This window comes from Fistularia commersonii, chromosome 18 (assembly GCF_037954325.1).
Source record: "Fistularia commersonii isolate RoL2024-O1a breed Wild chromosome 18, RoL_Fcom_v1.0, whole genome shotgun sequence".
Taxonomy (NCBI): domain Eukaryota; kingdom Metazoa; phylum Chordata; class Actinopteri; order Syngnathiformes; family Fistulariidae; genus Fistularia; species Fistularia commersonii.
The window spans coordinates 13,062,476-13,080,414 of record NC_141301.1 but is presented as its reverse complement, the minus strand read 5'-3'; the positions used below and the strand labels follow the sequence as shown (position 1 = coordinate 13,080,414).

Here is a 17,939-nt window from a genome sequence, read left to right as displayed (position 1 = left end):
AGACGGGATGGGCTCAGCGATGCCTTGATGGAGCATGGGCCAGATTTTAGGATTCTCCCACTGCCGTGAGTCTCCTTCTGCTTTTTCTGCAATGAGATCAGCGTTTATTCTCCCTCCTGTGTGTTCCTGCTCAGCACCTTCTGCTGTGAGCATCACATCTGCTAGCGCATCCTCCACTCTCCATCCTCCCCCCCCCCCCTCCTCCCCTCCCCTCCCCTGCTCCTTACCTTTAACACACACTGGGCTGCATGGTAGTCTGTTTTGTTAGCTGACGTTTCTGCCGAAGCATCTGCCGCTGCTTCGAGCCCGGTTGTTCTCCTCACTCAAATTAAAGTGCTTTTCGATGCTTCGGGGATAATTTACCGCGCTCGTCGCTCGACCCGCTTTGATTCATTAGCTAATGTCACTCTGACCTGATGTAGTAAAGGCCTTTGCTGGTGCCGGTTTTGCACCGGAAGGACGCACACTTTCAATTAACAAATGAATTTTCCTCGGGAACCAAAATGCACGTTTTATCGTTCATTTACGCGCGGTGGTACTTTTGGGTCATCAATAATTGTTGACATCGTCATATTTCAATGCAAATCTCATTTGACGGATTTAGGGGTCACGATAAAAAGAACTAAATGGTTTTATATCACGAATGAATCGGAATCGGGGTAAACGTGGGGTAAAATAACCTCCGGGTTGGTCATCATCAACCTGCTGTGAATTCAGAGATTTCATCTAGATCCCCCCTGGAGTTTTTTAAAAAGTGGCTTCGTCTCGACATCCGGGTCGGATTCTGACTTGTTGTCTCCTTCCAGAGGAATATGGCTCGGTGGCGTCCACTCCAGATTCAACGCCTCCCTGCACTGACGGTACGGAGTAAAACCATGACACGGAGAAATGTTGACTCTGAGACACTGACAGGACAAAGACAAAGGGCTGACAGTAAAACAATCCTCCCTCAAAGCTCCTCTTGGAGGAGCCATGAGGAGCCACAGGTGAACAGAGGACTTGTTTATCAAAGAGGCTTTCAACCTCAGACGTTCACGTCTTCCTTTTTCACACACACACACACACACACACACACTTCAAGGGACTTCCACATCACAACTGCTTTTATCCAAAGTAACATCACACTCTGTGCGTGACACTCAGATAACATCCGTTTGTAGAAGAAGAACCTGCTAAATGTTTGATTTTGATCTCCGCTCCGGGGTTTGCATGCAGATCTTTTTGAAGTTCTCACAAAATATCTGAGAGTTTTTTTTTGTTTTGTTTTTTTCCCGCTTGTCCGCGCCAGGTGGAAATGAGGAATCCGAGATGTACGAGCTGCAGACGGCTCGGGAATGGTCCGAGGACGAGGACGGGGACGGCGAGCCGGACGACGACGAGGGACTGGCTTCGTCCCCCTCCGTGTGGGGCACGCCGCGGCAGAACTCCTTCGAGCTGACTTTCTCCTACATCGCCATCGCCGAGGCGGAGGCCGTGGGAGCCTCCCGGGGTCAGAGGCGCAGAGGAGCCCCGAGGGGAGGTCGCGGCCACCTCGTGCACACGGACACGCTGGAAACGCTGTCGGACTTCCCCGACTCAGAATGGGATCCCCAAGGTTATCTCAGTCAGGAGGAGGAGGAGTCGTCAGAGAGGGAGGTGGAGAGGACGGCCCCCGAGGAGGAGGAGGGTCAGGTGGAACTCTACGCACAATCTGAGACCATCGCGACCCGGCCGCCTCCGCGAAGTCTGCAACCGGAAACTCAGGAGGGAGAGGCGGGGATCCAAAGAGAGGAGAGCGGTCCGAGCCAGGCTGCCGGGCCGCCGTCTCCATCGTCGCTCCAGGGTGAGAGCCGGAGGGCCGACGGGGAGCGTACGGACACGGGTGGGTCCGCAGTGCGACACAAAATGTGCGGCGGCGGTCGCAGAGAGGGAACTACAACCAGAAGAAAGATCCTTAAAGATCAGGAAGATAATACTCTAGGGTTAAAAATAACAAAAAAAAAACATGGAGTCAAATAGTTTCAGGTGTTCAAACAGCAGGGCTGTTCGACTTTGTATGGACTTTAAATACTTAAGTCCATCTTAATACTTTTAAGCATTTTCACAATTTCAGTTTTAACATTATCCTACTCTTTCATTGCTTATTCGCTTTTTCTCCTAATGTTTTTTTTTGTTTGCTTCAGAGTAAGCCTTTTAATATAGAACTATGGGGTAGGGATTTAGCATTGAGGTCAAAAGTAGAACTCTGTGGGAGAAATGTTTGGAGGGAACGAACCTTTGGAGATCTAAGAAGCTCGTCTTAAATTGGATTGATCCCCTTCGGTTTTATGTTCATAATGATCCGGCTCAGCGGTAATAATAAACCCAGAACGGCTGTCCGCAGTCCACGGACATGAAACCGTAGCCTCCGGGTCCGTGGAGACGTGACAACAATGGAGACGGGGATTGGAATGAACATCTTTTTACAAAGGTACTCGCCGTGCTTGGACTGAATGTAGGTCACAAAAAGGCTAAATCACGCTGCTCGTGTCTCATGATATATTTAAAAAGCATCAATCGCCGTATATGATGCAGCGACGTTGCACCGTAGTTAGCGTCTCCGCCTCACAGCAAGAAGGTTCCTGAGTTTCCATGTTCTCCCCAACAGTCCAAAAGCAGAAACATGCATGAGCTTCATTGGAGACTCTAAAATGTCCAGACATGTGAATCAGACTGGATGGTTGTATATCTCTATGTGACATTTGAAGGGCTTCGCGTCTCTATATGCGGCCCCTGGGATTTCGCCCAACAACAGCTGGGATAAGATCCAGCCCGGGCGCAGGATAAGCGTCGTAGAAGACGAATGAGTGAATAATAGCCGTATCGGAGGAGAAGTGTTTATTCTATATTTTGGTAAATTGTATACGTGGTTGGAAAATTGAGTATTGATTTGCAGGGCGATGCTTTTTTTTTTTTTGTTGTCGCGTCCTGCAAAAGCACCGGTTAGATTACGTAACCCGGCCTCCAAAGCCGCTCCCACAGGCAGCCTTGATGAGATGTGACGCACAGACTTATGTTTGAAGAATCATCGTGACAAGCAAGCGGCGGCAAAAAAAAATTCACGCCGCCCCAAGGAGAAACAGGAGGAATTATGTTGTGTTACTCCGCGGAAATAAAATGTTATTTAAGTGTTCAACTTGTCTTGAGTTCTCGGCGTTGCCGCCGCTGAATAGTCGGCATAAAATCCTCAATGGCATGTAAAGGGACGGTGATAGAAAGACAGAAAGCAGTCCAGTTCTGGCGCTGTGTATTTTTCCTCAAACGTTGACTTGACCTTTTTCACGTCGGTGCTTAAAGACAAACAGTCGATGAGAATTTTGTCAAACGGGGGTGAACTATTTGAAATATAGGGGGTATATGTGATTTCCTACCGAAGAATAAGGAGAAGGAGTTCATGAAAATGGCGGCGTTTGTCGTTATCCCCAGAAAAATTGATCGTGTCGATGATGTCATCATGATAGTGACATCGCCTTCTGTTTTCCCACCAACAGCGTCACCGGCATCCGAGTCTGACTCTCCTGTCGCCGGGGAAACCGCCCCGGTCAAGCTTCTCACGGCGGTGCCACCCGGAAGCCCCTCGTCGGCGGCGGAGGCGGCGGCGGCCGGCTTAAACTCTCAGGAACAGCTCGTCGGCGAGCAGTGGTTCTCGCCCGTTCGCCTCCCGGAGGACCTCCGAGCGTGCATCCACAGCGCAGGTAGTGAGCTGAAATCCGTGTTTCCTGGGAGCCAAGCTTTCATGCAACTTAATATTCATTAATTCATCCATTATCTATAATGTCTTTCTATCCCGGCCGTGATTTGGCGAGAGGCAGGGCTCACCCGAGGTCAGGGGTCGGCGACCGGCGACTCCCTGCGGCTTTTGAAAATAATCAACAATTATTCAATTAAAATGCTTTTTATTTTAGTTCGTTTTTAAAATCCACCGATCCATCCATCTTCCGCCGCTTATCCCGCACTCAGGGTTGCAGGGTCATTTTTTAAAATGTAATTTTAAATTTGAAAATTATGGCAATCTTGTAACATCTAAATATAATGTGTTAAAATATTTTTGTCGCTCTTAATAAGCGACTGCACGTGCCAGTAAAAGACGACAGGACGCAGAGAAAGGACAGCATTTTTGGTTTGCAGCCGGTGGATAATTTTAAGTTTTTCATAAATACAAGAAGCATTCAAAACCCAACGTTTTTTTGAGTTCAAAATGTTTTGTTGCATGCAGAAATAAAATGTTGTTATTTCTGCAACTGTTCATTGCTTTAAAAAAAAAAAAAAAAAACACAAATATTGTTTATACATTGCATGAAGGTAAAAAAAAAAAAAAAAAAAAAAAGTTAATTCATTTTAAATTTCAAAAGACTTGTGTGGCTCCTGCTGCTTTCTTTACGGTGGGAAAACGGGTTCCAAATGGGACCGTCTTGTTTTGGGGCAGAAGCGTTAAATCCCTGTTAAATTAGAAAAAGAAATCCTCCGCTGGGACAAACATCCACCCCTGCCTGCCCCGACTGCCCCGTCTGCTCATCGTGTCTCCATAGTAACGCTCTCCCTCGGCTTCATGAACGATTGGCTCGTCGCTCGGAAAGCGTGGCGGGTATTGGATGACTTTTTTTGGAGACGTGCGCCATCGCACACGATGTCACGGGGTAACGGCGTCCGAAAGAACGAGGCGCAGGCTCGGGGCGGTTTTAATTCGTCGGGCCCGTCGAAGGATCTGAGTCGGTTTTTAAAAATGAAAATAAACAAAGCAGGAGCGTGAGATAACATCCCGCCTTTGCGCTCGAGAGCACTTTATGTGAAGTGTCTCCAAAAAGAGTGGGTCCTATTTTAGAGAATGTGTGTGTGTGTGTGTGTGTGTGTGTGTGTGTGTGTAGGGGGGTGCAGTCAACCCACTGACTGTTGATGAATGTGTGGTCAAGGTGGTGACAGAGTTTAGGGTGTCCTGAATAAATAGCACGCTTAAATCAATTGGAGCATCGTGTTCCTGCCGCTTTTATTACCGCCTTTTTTTCCGCTGCGTGTCAAACCCCCCCCCCGTGATATTTAACTTCCAAAACTATCAGAAAATGAATTTTCTATATTTAACATCATGTAAAGAGGTATTTTCTGATTTAAGTTTGAATCAAAATCACTCCCTAGCTTGGTGCAATTCATTCCAATTTACAAAGATCACTTTTAAAATAATCGCTTATTTTCCAGCGGCAACCAGTCGAGCAGTTCTTGTCCCTTCGGATGAGTAGATCTACGAATCGCTCGTCTATTTCAGGAGGTTTGGCTCCTGAAGTTGTGGCATAACAGAGCAATAATGGCCGCTCTTGTTTCCGACGCCGGTTGAACATGAACCCCGGCGCTCGAAGGAAGTCCGGTTTTATGAGCTGCGGCGTGAAGGAAAGCGCGTCGGCGATCCCCAGTGTGTGTGTGTGTGGATTATTTCAGCGCGTGTAAACTTCTGAGGAGTCTCCGATTTGGGGTGGGCGGCGCTTTGGACGTGATTATTTTGGGCGGTCAGACCTTTGGAGTGCTGAGTGAGCAGGGGTTTGCCAAAAACAGCTCAGAGGGGCGAAGGGAGCGCAGTGGGACAGAGGGTGTGGGGGCAGACACCGAAGCAACAGCCAAAATGGCCAGCAAAGGTAAGAAATTGAATGACTTCTCGTACGGACGAGCAACGGACGCATGAGATCTCCCATTTCATAAATCGGATAAATCTGGATTCGATTCCTTTTTTCGGTTTCGTGCCTTTTCGAGCTTCGGGGTGAATTCAGGCAAATTCAAGATGCGGCTCCGCACGATTTCTGGGGCGGATGATTGAAGCGCTGAAGTCGAGATGAGGTCACCGCCGTGTTTGCCAGACGGTTAATTGACTTGCCGTATGTGGACTGCGCTCGGATGAATTATGATGGGCTCGGTGGAGGTCTCGTGTTACGCTCGGTGGGCGTCCTGATGTTCGCGGCAGGTTCGCAGTATCAGGTAGTTCATCAGGTGATTATTGCGTCCTCGTTGGTGGCAGCGGTCACCCGGGCTTTAGTTGTGCAGCATTAACCGCATTCCATCACTACAAATCTGGCATGGATGCAAGTAGAAATCTCTTGGTGTGAACTTTCCACTTATAAACCGAGCAAAAAGTAAATTATAGCAGGAATTTTGGCTGCTTTCCTCCACTGTTTTCCATCTCACTACTTATTTCTTGTTTTTTCTGCCACCTGCCGGCCACTTGAAAATATACAAATTCTGCATCCCTCTTTTTTTGTTTTTTTTTCGTCCACGTCTCCCATCCAGCAATTTGAAATCGAGGAGCTTAGCGGGTTCCAGTGTGAGGGATCGGCGTACAAAGGCCAACAGACATAGTATCAGAGGCCTTGCAAGCCTCCAGGGAGCTCATCGGGCCAAAACTATTTTGACTCCCCGGTATAGACTTTCCCGTTGTAAAGCCCTCCACTGGCCGAGCACACTAACCTTCCCCTTATTTTCGTAGTTTTGAGATTAATTTTAGAATATTATCAGACAAAATGGATCCAATTTAATTTAATTTAGTTTTATTTTATTTTATTTTATTTTATTTTATTTTATTTTATTTTATTTTATTTTATTTTATCCAATTTTTTTCATCTTATTTAATTCTTTAATTAATTTAATTCTCATCTAATTTAATTTAATTTCATTTTTATCCTAAACATTTATTACATTGCATTTGGGCCTTCCTAGAGCAGGTCTTCATTGATATCTAAAAATAAACCCTCTCACTGTCAGCACACTGGAATCACAGGGGCTTCTTCTTCTTCTTTTAGCGAAATGCTCATTGAGCGACAAACACGAACCATCACAGCTGTTTGGCAGATGAGCAGCACCGCTATATGATAACAAAAAAGTGAACCTACAAACTTGGAAAGTTCATTTTAGTGCAGCATGGTTCAGTAGACCCCCCCCCCCCCCCCTCCACGTTGCTGGGTGACAGAACGAGGAACCAACACAGCAGAGAAAAGAGGCTGACGTCTCCTAGCAGGTGCTATGAAAGGCTACATTTAAATTCCCTTCAACCGCTTGTTTCCCTCTGTCATTCGAGGGCTAAATATAGCCCCGTGGAAGCTGGCGTGTCCTCATAGCTGCTGGAAATCCCTCACCACCTCTTGTCTCCCCTCTACCACGTCTCTGCACCCCCCAATATATGTCAGTATTGCTGCATCTCCCTGCCACTCTTCCTTTAATACAAAATGAATAGGGTTTAGTCAGCCAAGTGTTGGGGTGACCGCCGCTGCAGAGTGACCTCTGCTAGTGTCCTCGTCTCAAACTTTGGCTCGTAATTCAGATGCGAAGTCTTGAGTTTAGTACATCCGGAAGTGCCGCATTTGTGTTTCTGCAAAATATAAATTGATTACTATTGGTTTTCTGGTCCTTGTTGAGGACGGAACTGCGGTGGGCCCTCCTCATCCAAGGCCAGGGTCCGGGTCTCCTATCCAATGGAGGTTGAGACCTATTGTCGCATACCGTATTTTTCGCACTATAAGGCGCGCTTAAAATCCCTAAATATTCTCAAAAATTGTGCCTGCTGTCTAATCCGGTGCACCTTATTTATGAATTCTTGTTGTGCTTACAAACCTCCAACCAATTCTATGTGGTACACTGCGCTCAAAAATCCGTCCAAATGTTTTAAGCCAACTTCGTTAAGCGACGAAGGCGCTCCGCTTGATTGATTGTCGGACACAGGGACGTTTTATGAAAGTGGGTCCCCGGTTGGATATGGGTTGCGATGTCAGACAACGTTGGATAACTAATTATGTAGTGCCGGAAATACAACTATGGTCCAATCTCTTTAGGTTTCCACTATCGCTGGCAACCATAAATCAATCAGAACGGCGCGTAGTGCGCTTATCTCCGCCGCTTTTTGTAACACCGGTACGTCCTGTGCTTTGACATAATATTACTGTCCATTTGTGTGCATGAGGATGCCATAAAATGGCACCTGTGAAGTGACATGCTTACCAAGCGGATTCAGACTCAAGGCTACCCGACACGCAGTAGATCGATAGAACAGCCGTGAAAGAATTCCACATTAATGAATCAATGGTACGGAAGTGGAGGAAGCAAATAGATGAACTGCACCAAGTCAAGGACACCAAACAGCGTTTCCGAGGGAACAAAGAGAGTTAGAGGACAAAATTGAACGAAGGGTTATTGAACGACCGAATGAGTTGAATCAAGTTGGACTAAACTGACTGTTTCGCTTTACATACCGTATATTTTATCACTTGTAACACGGTGCGCCTTATGTATGAAAATAGACCCGTTCATTGATCCCGTAAAAGGTCAGAACAGCGGGATCGCTGCCCATCTTTCGCCGTGAGCTGAAAACATACCTCTTCACCAAGTACTACCCCACTAATCGCAAAAAAAACGAAGAAATGAATATATGTATATGGTTTTGAGATGGCTATTTGGTAGAGTGGTCACTTCTGACTTCCGACTACTGGTACTTCCGATCTTCGGTGACTGAATTGCACTTTTTGTGAGTCGCTTTGGATAAAAACGTCTCCCAAATGACTGTAATGTAATGTAAAAAAAATGTAAATTTATATTGCGCCTTATCATGAGGCGCGCCTTATAGTCCGCAATATACGGTATCCGGGTAGCGGAGACTGTATCTGCTTGTCTTCCAGCAGGACTCCCATTTTTTTGGTTATATTGAGCTTTTACAGAAAAAGTGAGCAATCCATGCATTGAGAAGTAGAGTCGTACTCACGTGAGGGATGTTGCACATAAGGAAAGGAATGTAGAACGGTACCCATCTTCGAGACCGGTGTAAGAAGGTACCTATCTCCAAGCCCATTGCAGGATTTTGGGAGGATTTGATGGAGGCGGGAGCATCAATGGGAGTGTGTCTGACTCAGAGTGACTCTGAGTGTCTCATCGCCCGCCTTGTTTTTAAAAACCTCGAACCGTTGGCGTTTCTGCTACTTCCACCACCGTTCCCAACGCATCTCGTCCGGAGTTTCAATCTTTACGTAACCCAAACCCCCTCCTGTCGACCCACCCCCTGTTTTTTTTCAGTGATGGACCTGATCTACTGGAAGGACACGGAGCGAACGGGCATGGTTCTAACAGGGTTAGTGGTGAGCCTGCTGTGTCTGTTCCAGCTCAGCATCATCACTGTGCTCTCCACCGCCTCGCTGGCTGTGGTTTGCTTCACCATGTCCGTGCGCATCTACTACAAAGTCCTTCACATCCTCAACTGGGGCGACGGAGAACACCCCTTCAAGTAATGTCACTTTTCATGTCTTTTTTTTCGACGAGCATGTGTCGATCTTTACGTTCAGGATCGATTTACACGAGTACAAAATAAGATCAGAGAAGGTTCTTGATCCTGCGGTAGGGAAAATTCAAGTGAATGAATGTCAATATTTACAAGACCCATGACGGCACTATTTACTAAATAATATAATAATGATATCATAATAAAATGATTGTAGAATTTCAAAAATATTGTACAAAATCGTCCATCTGAGGAATTTAATATGATTTATCTCAAATAAATGATTAAAGTTTCCCTCCCTAACAAGCGTCACAACATTTTAGCTGAATTATGCTTTTAATGTTTTAGCAATGTGCATTGTCATTCAGCAAGAAAGTTACCTTTAATACATCAATTTCACAAAATCAGAATTAAACGACTTATTTCAGCTCGGGATTCAATTTTAAGTAATAATGAATGGCTAGGAAAATTATTTCTCTTATCTTATCTTACCTTACCTTCAGCTTATTCCACTTTAAGACGCTCTTGCGGGAAAAGCATCTCTAAGGCCCTTTACATGATGGACTCGCTGTGCTTGAAACAGATTAACACATTGTGAGTTCATGATGAGCCGCATAAAAGAAGAGAAAAACGTTGGAAATCCAGTATTTAGAGGAGTGCAGAGGGTTTTTTTTTTTCTTTCTATTTATGATGACGATGCAGAGGTTGTGGACAGAGGAGGGATGGGGAAGATCTGGATAGAAGGATGCTGAGCTCGAGAGAGAGAGGAGGATGCAGGGGAGAAGCTCAGACGGAGGCCAATGATTAGCCGAAGTGTCTTTATCACATAAACAGAATCATCGGAACGACCGAGCTGAAATTTAGGTGTGAGATTTCGCTCGAAATGTATCCAAGCATAAACCAAGCAAAGTCTCAGGAGGCCAAGAGTTTGATTTCTCGCTTTTAATCGTGACCGACCTGCACGCTGCCCCTTCACGCCACTGTCGATCGAGCAAATCACAACAGCATGTTTTGTGTTTGGAGAATGACGCCCTGTTTTTTTTACTCAATTTTTATCTAGTTTTTCTCTACATCCATGTGACAGGTACATATGTAACACATATAACAAGATGACATGATCATAACAGAAATATCAGGGGTGAGAAAAAAAGGTGGGGGTGAAAAAATTATTAAAAAAAAAAAATCCACTCCGTAGAAAAGGATTTAATGTTTATATCCGGTACCAGTCCAAAACTCTTTGAGTCTAATCTTATTGTATTACTAAATACATGGCAGGTACCTATTGTTTAGTAAAGATTGGCTTCTGAAGTCTTAATGAATATATGGTAAATGTCCCATCCATATACACTGCTCAAAAAAAATAAAGTGAATGTGCTGACAACAAAATGATCAATGGAAATCAAATGTATGAACCCATGGAGGTCTGGATTTGGGGTCACACTCCAAATGAAAGTGTAAAAACACACAACAGGCTGATCCAACGTTGATTTAATGTCCTTAAAACAAGTCAAACTGAATCAGTGTCGCTTCCTAAGTGGACAGTTTGATTGACTTGGAGTTAAATTGTGTTGTTTCATTGTTTCCATGAGTTTTTTTATCCCATGGATTTTAATCCTGCTGTGAGCGATATCAGATCGATGCCCTTTTTGACCTCCGACCTTCAAATGAAGGGAAAACGTTCGGTCCCGAAAACCCCCAAAATATTCAAGTCATTTTTAACGGGTATGTTTTGAGATAAAACAAGATAGATAATAAATAATAATATGATTCTTCTGCCTCTCAGGTCCTACCTGGACCTGGACATCGGTCTAAGCGGAGAGCACGCCGACCTCTACATGCAGAGAGCCATCGTGATGACTCTGTCGGCCGTGGACGGCCTGAAGAGACTCATTTTTGTCGGAAGCCTCTTCAGTTCCCTCAAGGTCTGCTCGACATGTTTGTATGTGTGTGTGTGTGTGTGTGTGTGTGTGCGTCCCATCTCAGCTTAATGAGCCGTCCTCAAGGATTCGCGTCCGTCGTGTCCGGGGTCTTCCTCGCTGTCATAACTCCGCCATCAGTCTCGTCCTGCTCTGGTTTTCCCCCGTCGCCAGTCGTCCGCCGCGCTTCTTCATCAAATCTCCCCGCGTCATTGGAAATGACGGCGTCGATTCGCTAACCGCCCGTCTCATTATGCTCGCCGCTTAAAAAAAAAAAAAAGGGCAGCGTCACCGACAGCGACTGTCAGGCCCGGTGACACATTTATGGTTATCACGGAGAGGAAAGCGCATTTTAAACAGCCGATAAATAAATCTGGATCGGTCCTTACACAGCGAACGGAGTGTGTCGCCCACCTGTCATCCGTGCTAATTCTCTCGGGAGAGCAAAACATAATAACTGTATTTTTCAAGCGGGGGAAGTGATTTTAAAATGACGCGGCTGCCTGTTGCTTCGACGGCGCGACGCAAAGCTATCATTAGACAATAGTTAGCGCCTTCTCCTTGCAGCAAGAAGGCGCTCCCACAGTCAAAAAACATGCAGGATGTTCATTGGCACTTTAAATTTCCCAGCTGTGTGAATGGTTGTGTGTCTTAATACGACGTCAGAATAAGCGAGTGATAAATTTCGAGTGTGAGCGTGGATGGTTGGATGTCTCTGAATGACGTGAATGAGCGGCTGAATGGTTTCATGTGTCCCCGTGTCCAGGGTGAACCCTGAATCCTCTCGTCCCCAGTGACAGCTGAGATAGGCTCAGCGCCCCCGCCACCCGGAGTGCTGGATAAGCGCTGCAGATAATAAATGAATGATTTGCATTCCTTTATCCTGTGGCTACAATGGCTTGCTTAAGGCATTTCTTTTTTTTAAAAAAATTGCAAAGAAAATGTAATATACCATGCACAAAAAATAACCCTAAAATAACACATCCGAGATCTGAATGAATGAATTTTAAATACTTTGTTCTTTACATAATTGAATTTGAACAAAATCACACAAAAATAATCAATGGAAATGAAATTTTTAACCCCGGGGTGGGAAAACTTTTTGGCTCAGGGGCCGCATTGACTTTTAAAATTTGGCAGATACGATACATATAAAAAAAAAAAAACTAAATAAAAAAAAAGCATTCATTAACAGTACATATCAGACTTTGACATTTGCTTTGAAAATAAAACTAGCTTGGTTTTGAAGGCTCTGACGTTTGCTTGCATTTCATGCACAAACCAGTTTTTCCCTTTTAGCTTCACGTCCAGTTCATTCATGTGTCAGTTTGTCCAAAGTAAAGGCTAAATCACAAAGCCAATCTGTGACATTCAGCTCAGGAAAATTCTCAAGTAGCTCCAAAAATGAAATAATCTCCTGTTTGAGCTCCCACATTCATTGACCCAATCATTCAATCATTCACATCAAATATGAATTCTGTATTGATCTTTGGCGGGCCGGATTAAAAAGGCCAACGGGCCGAATTTGGCCCGCGAGCCGTAGTTTTCCCACCCCTGTATTAACCCATGAAGGTCTGGATCTCAAAATGAAAGTGTAAAAACACACGACAGGCCGATCCAACTCTGATATAATGTCCTTAAAACAAGTCAAAATAAATCAGTGTTGCTTCCTGCACGGACAGTTTGATTTCACAGAAGTCTAATTGTGATTCAAGTGTTCCCTTTATTTTTTTGAGCAGTATATCTTTCAAATCGGATAACACAGGCTCGTGTCGAACCTTTTAAATATTGTTTTGATGAAGAATATGGAAGAATTCCTCTGATTTCCACAAGAAATCAGAACAAAATCACCGATACGGTGAAGTAGAAGCGAGAAATTACAAGGGAAGCGGTAGTTTTCCTCCATCCGTAAGATAATCACAGCCATCCGTTGACTATGGAGAGACGTCCGTGACGGCTCGAACACGACCGCCGTAAATGGTGAGTCAGAATGAGTCTAATGATCCCCTTAATCCCGGGACCTCCCGGCCTCAACCCTGACCCCCCCGGTATGTGACATGACACACAGGGCCTTCGTGCGGAGATGCCACGGCGCAAGACGGGCTCCCTTTCCGTCCGAGACGGTGTCCCATATCGGCCCGACACTTGACCCACTTCACACTCGCCGCGAGAGCGACATAAAAGGGGGGGAAGACCACCGAATGGATTTTCAAGTGCCGATTATTTTCTGACCCCGATTCCAGTACAGTAGCAATAAGAGGGTGTAATGTTAGTCCTATAAAAGGGCTCCTTAAAGTCAACCATCTCACCGTTGTTTCCTTGTATCCTAGTTTCTGCTGTTGATGTACCTCGTGACCTTCCTTGGCGACCTGTGCAACGGCCTTACTCTGCTCATCATCGGTACGCCGCCGACCCTGGGATTTATTACACTTAATGAATGCCGCATCCGTGACCCCGAATGTCCCTCTTTTTCCATCTCCAGGTGTGATCGCTCTCTTTTCTTTGCCACTTTTCTACAGCCGATACCAGGTAACGCCCTCTTTACGCCCCCCCCCAACACAATCGGTGTTTAGTCACGCTCACGTTCGTCATTTGCAACTGGTTTTCAGGAGCAAGTGGACGGATTCTTCGCAAAAATCCAGGCCCACGTGGACAACGTCAAGGACATGTGAGTATGGCGCCACCGTCTGGTGCAAACAGACGAGTCCTGTCCGGTCGCTACACGTGAAATGAGACAGTTGCCTGATCAAGTCCGCTATTGCAAAAAAGAGGTGTCACTTTGGCGTCGTGGTTCCCCTCAAAAGGTCTAATATTACAGTTACAGTATAAATGTAATCAAATGTAACGTAAAATAAATATACCTACCGTAATTTCCGTGACGATAAGCCTCGACTTTTTTCACGTAAACAACGATGCGGCTAATATATGGACTTTTTTGGGGGGGGGCTAAGGAACTTCACGCCGCTAAAACGTTTATCCTCGTCACATTGGATCGATGAAATGACCGGGAAATTCTGAGTCCGTTTAACTCCGACACCGAAGAAGACGACTTTGACGGTTTTAGTCCGCAGGAGGAAGTCTGAGATAGCAATTGGCTAGCTGGTGCGGCTAAAATTGAGGTGCGCTCAATCGTCCGGAAATTGCGGTCCTCCTTACTGTTAAATTTATTACTCATTGAAATCCAAAATGTATTCTTGTCTCTCTTGAAACAGCCTTCCATCTGCTTTAACTTTTCTCTTCCTGGACATTTGGGGATCATTTGTATTTCTCAATTCTACTTGTTTTAAAATGGCATAGATGTGGACACACTGCGATCTGATAGCGGGATGCCGTCACTTGGCGGCAAACGTGATCGGCATGAATTGTGGGAAATGTAGTTTATGAGCAATGCACGCGTTCGACTTCTTTATTTTAAGACAATCGGACCTTTTAAGACGTTCTCATTGGCCAGATAAAATGACGTGACGGGCCACATTTGGCCCGCGGGCCTTGAGTTTGACACATGTGAAGTAGAGCAGTGATCTCCAACCCCCGGGTCGCGGATCCGTGGATCAATCGGTACTGGACCCCCCAAGAAATAATCAATCATTTCCGTTGGATTTATCATCTGAGTCTGAACAAAATCTTTTATATTGAAAAATGATCGGAATCTCTCGGTTACATCTCGTAACCTACGAGGTAGCAAAGTGAGTAAAAATCAGACGTTGGACGGAAAGTTTCTTTTCGAAGGGGAAAAGATCTAGTAAAGAGCCTACAACTCCCAAGAAAAAAAAAAGATTTTAACAGACAATACCAGGAGTTCTAGGCAATGGAGGCCTTCATTATACTCATGTTATGTTGTTGGCGCAATGTTGCGAGGAAGCTGCTAATAAAGTTGCATACGAATACACAGTGGATTCACGTTTGTTATCATAGTCGCAATATAAACAATCTAGGTGTACCCCTCGCGGTCCGCGGTTAAATTATCAAATGTTGTCCGTCAACAGAACATCACAAAAATCGTGTTGTATGGGGACGTTAGCTCCGACGGGGGGGGTGGGGGGTGGGTGGGTGGGGGGGGGGGGGGGGGGGGGGGGGGGGGAGGGTGTTCCGGGTGTGGAACAAACATGAAGCAAACGCAATTTATCTCCCTGATTTAATTTATGAATTTAATTTAATTTATATTAATTTAATTTATCTTTAATTTAATTTATATTAATTTAATTTATCTTTAATTTATCAATTTATCTCCCTGATTTAAGATTCTGCAGGGAATCTTCATTTTTGTAGTTACTGCTAACAGCTAAGACAATTTATATTTCATTATATTTCTTATTCTTCCTCCTTTCCACTATTATCTATTACTGTTATGTTTTTACTTGAAACTCTGGCACAATAATTTCCTTCGGGATTAATAAAGTTGTTCTCATTTCATCTCATTTTCGCCTTCTGCTGTATCTCCAGCCTCCAAAGACTCGCCCGGGGTGGCGGCCCTGCTCCCGACACGACCCCCGGCGGCGCCAAACCCAAGACCCAATAAGCACTCATGGACAGGAACTAAAGGAGAAGTCGCACGGACTGTCACTCGGATGTCTTACAGAAAGGGGCGCCGGGGATGTCAACGCGTGAAGATGACCAGGAGTCTACTTTCTCCAGTGACTGTATCTAAATTATCGGTTTGGAGGTCGGGCCTAGGAGGTCGATTCTAAAGGTGAAATCAAGGTGTACAAATCCTGGAAGAGACTATGATGTTCCCGCCGCCGGGGGGGGGGAACCATTCTACCACATGTGACTATCTTTGGGAAACGTACAATGTTTTTAATGTCTAAAAAAAACAAAATCTCCCACTCCGCGTTAGGCGAAAGCCGACCGAGGTAATCGGTTCCCGGACGGAGCGGCGCGTCGTCCGAGACAAAGAAAACGATTTGTTAATTTATGGTAAAAGGGCAAAAAAAAAAAAAAAATAAAACAGGTCATCTTTATTCAAGGCAGCATATAACTGACGATTAGGATGCATGAGTTTATGTGACGACACATGTACATCTCTGAATGCATATTCATTCTCACAACTGTTTACCCATGTGTGTGTCCGTGTGTGTGTGTTGTGTGCGCGGAAGTGTGAGACCAGTGTGTGACCAGCGCGCGCAAATCCTGACGTACATATTTGTGAAAAACGAAAAAACACTTACCAACAAGCGATTAAAGTCACGTTTCTTCTTTATTTTCCGAACTTTCCGTTTCCTCTCGCTCACACGTTCATTCAAGTGAAGAGATCCTTTTCAAAAACATGCAAAAGCCTTTTTTTTTTTTTTTTTTTTTTGGTCTAAATTCTGGTATTTATACATACCGATAAAGTCAAATGAGAATGTCAAACATCGAATGTTGTTTTCCATTTAATTCCCCATCGATTTTGGGAACGGCTATCGTTTGTTTTTGCCAAAGGACCCGACTGTCTGTGTTACCTCACATCAGTTCATCCCTCTGCCGTCATTCATGAATTTAAAGAGTAATAATTTGACGCTGGGTGGACGGAAAGGAAGACGGCTTTCAATGAGTGAGATGTGGTAAAACGTGATTTTATTAACACGACGGAATCTTTCCCGCTGCTGGAGCGCCGGGGGTGCTTATTATCTCTTGGGTTTATCCCTGGGAGGGCGGATGATACAGACAGATTCCAAATAGACCTCCAGATGTCTCGCCTGAAAGAAAACCCGTGAAGAAATGTGGGAGTGAAACACAGCAGGTGCCTTTTTAACAACCCGATGAAGCGGATTTACTGCTCTCCTCCTCTTCCTCCCCATAACAGACCATGTCACTCGACCAGTTGCCTTCCCCAGACCGGGGTTCGTACACAATCGTTGCTTTTGTGATGACGTGTCAAGGTAACAAGGTGATTCAGGACACCCAGCAGAAACTCCACATTTCACTTTTCCACGTTGACTTTTAAGTGTGCACTAAAATCTGCCACCTCCTGAGCCTTATTAGTGCATTATTCTCTCATCCCCCTGCAGCAAAAGTCTGTTGCGTGGTGAAGGACGTGATCCACGGGACCTAAACACACCCTTTGCTGGCAGTTCTCCGCTCTTCCGTCATGCGGAGGTGTACCACCGTGCTTTTATTTGATTTTCTATTACAAACATCTCAATAAAAATTACAGATAACAATGCAATCACACACACACTTACACACATTCGGAGCCTCCGGACTCGCGCGTCTCCCTGTTAGACTTTGGTAAAGCCGCCGTCAGTCTGGATAAACACAAACTTTTGAGCTGCCTTGCCGAGTCTTGACCCTGATATATTTTATGCTGTGAGGAGAACATGAATTCCCACCAGGGAAGTAGGTTTTGAGCTCCTTTAGAATCAGTCATTGCCGACGTAATAATTGTATGATGAGCTTTTATTTTTTAATCTTGAAAAATAAATACAACAAAAGCTGGCCGTACGGTGATTTATTCCAAAAGAGCTCATGTTTTCATTGAGGCTTTTTATGATTTTCTGGCCAAATGTCCCACGATGGGCTAGAGTTTGATAGTACAATTCTTGATATCTGCAGGAATCTTCAGCCTGTCACTTTGAATCCTCAGCGACAGTTTGAGTAGAGTTGTGCCCTGGCCATAGGTTCCACCACGATATCAACAATTACTGAAATTTCCCTACTGTGGGATGATTAAAAGAAAATTCCGTAGTCTATTATAATACGAAAAATTGACTATTTGACTCCATGAATGAATTGCTACATATTTTGACAAACCCCGAATGATAATAATTAACATAATCATCCTCTGGAAC

The 17,939-nt window shown here is 44.9% G+C and overlaps 1 protein-coding gene across 1 annotated transcript; it reads left to right on the top strand.

Annotated features, from left to right (window-relative positions):
* The first annotated feature begins 19 nt into the window (after positions 1-19).
* Positions 20-16,369, top strand: rtn2a (reticulon 2a). Its single transcript, XM_086164995.1, has 11 exons — positions 20-65; positions 807-860; positions 1,289-1,861; positions 3,510-3,732; positions 5,446-5,639; positions 9,052-9,259; positions 11,037-11,175; positions 13,500-13,569; positions 13,652-13,698; positions 13,779-13,837; positions 15,613-16,369. The coding sequence occupies exons 1-11, from the start codon at positions 35-37 to the stop codon at positions 15,686-15,688; spliced, it is 1,674 nt and encodes a 557-aa protein (XP_086021121.1). The 5' UTR covers positions 20-34; the 3' UTR covers positions 15,689-16,369.
* Positions 16,370-17,939: the final 1,570 nt, after the last annotated feature.

Bases quoted from the DNA above. Each gene is read 5' to 3' on its own strand.
- rtn2a (XM_086164995.1), top strand. From the start codon at position 35: ATGGGCCAGATTTTAGGATTCTCCCACTGCC. The intron at 66-806 runs GTGAGTCTCCTT...GTCTCCTTCCAG, and splicing joins TTTAGGATTCTCCCACTGCC to AGGAATATGGCTCGGTGGCG. The intron at 3,733-5,445 runs GTTTCCTGGGAG...GGATTATTTCAG, and splicing joins GGTAGTGAGCTGAAATCCGT to CGCGTGTAAACTTCTGAGGA.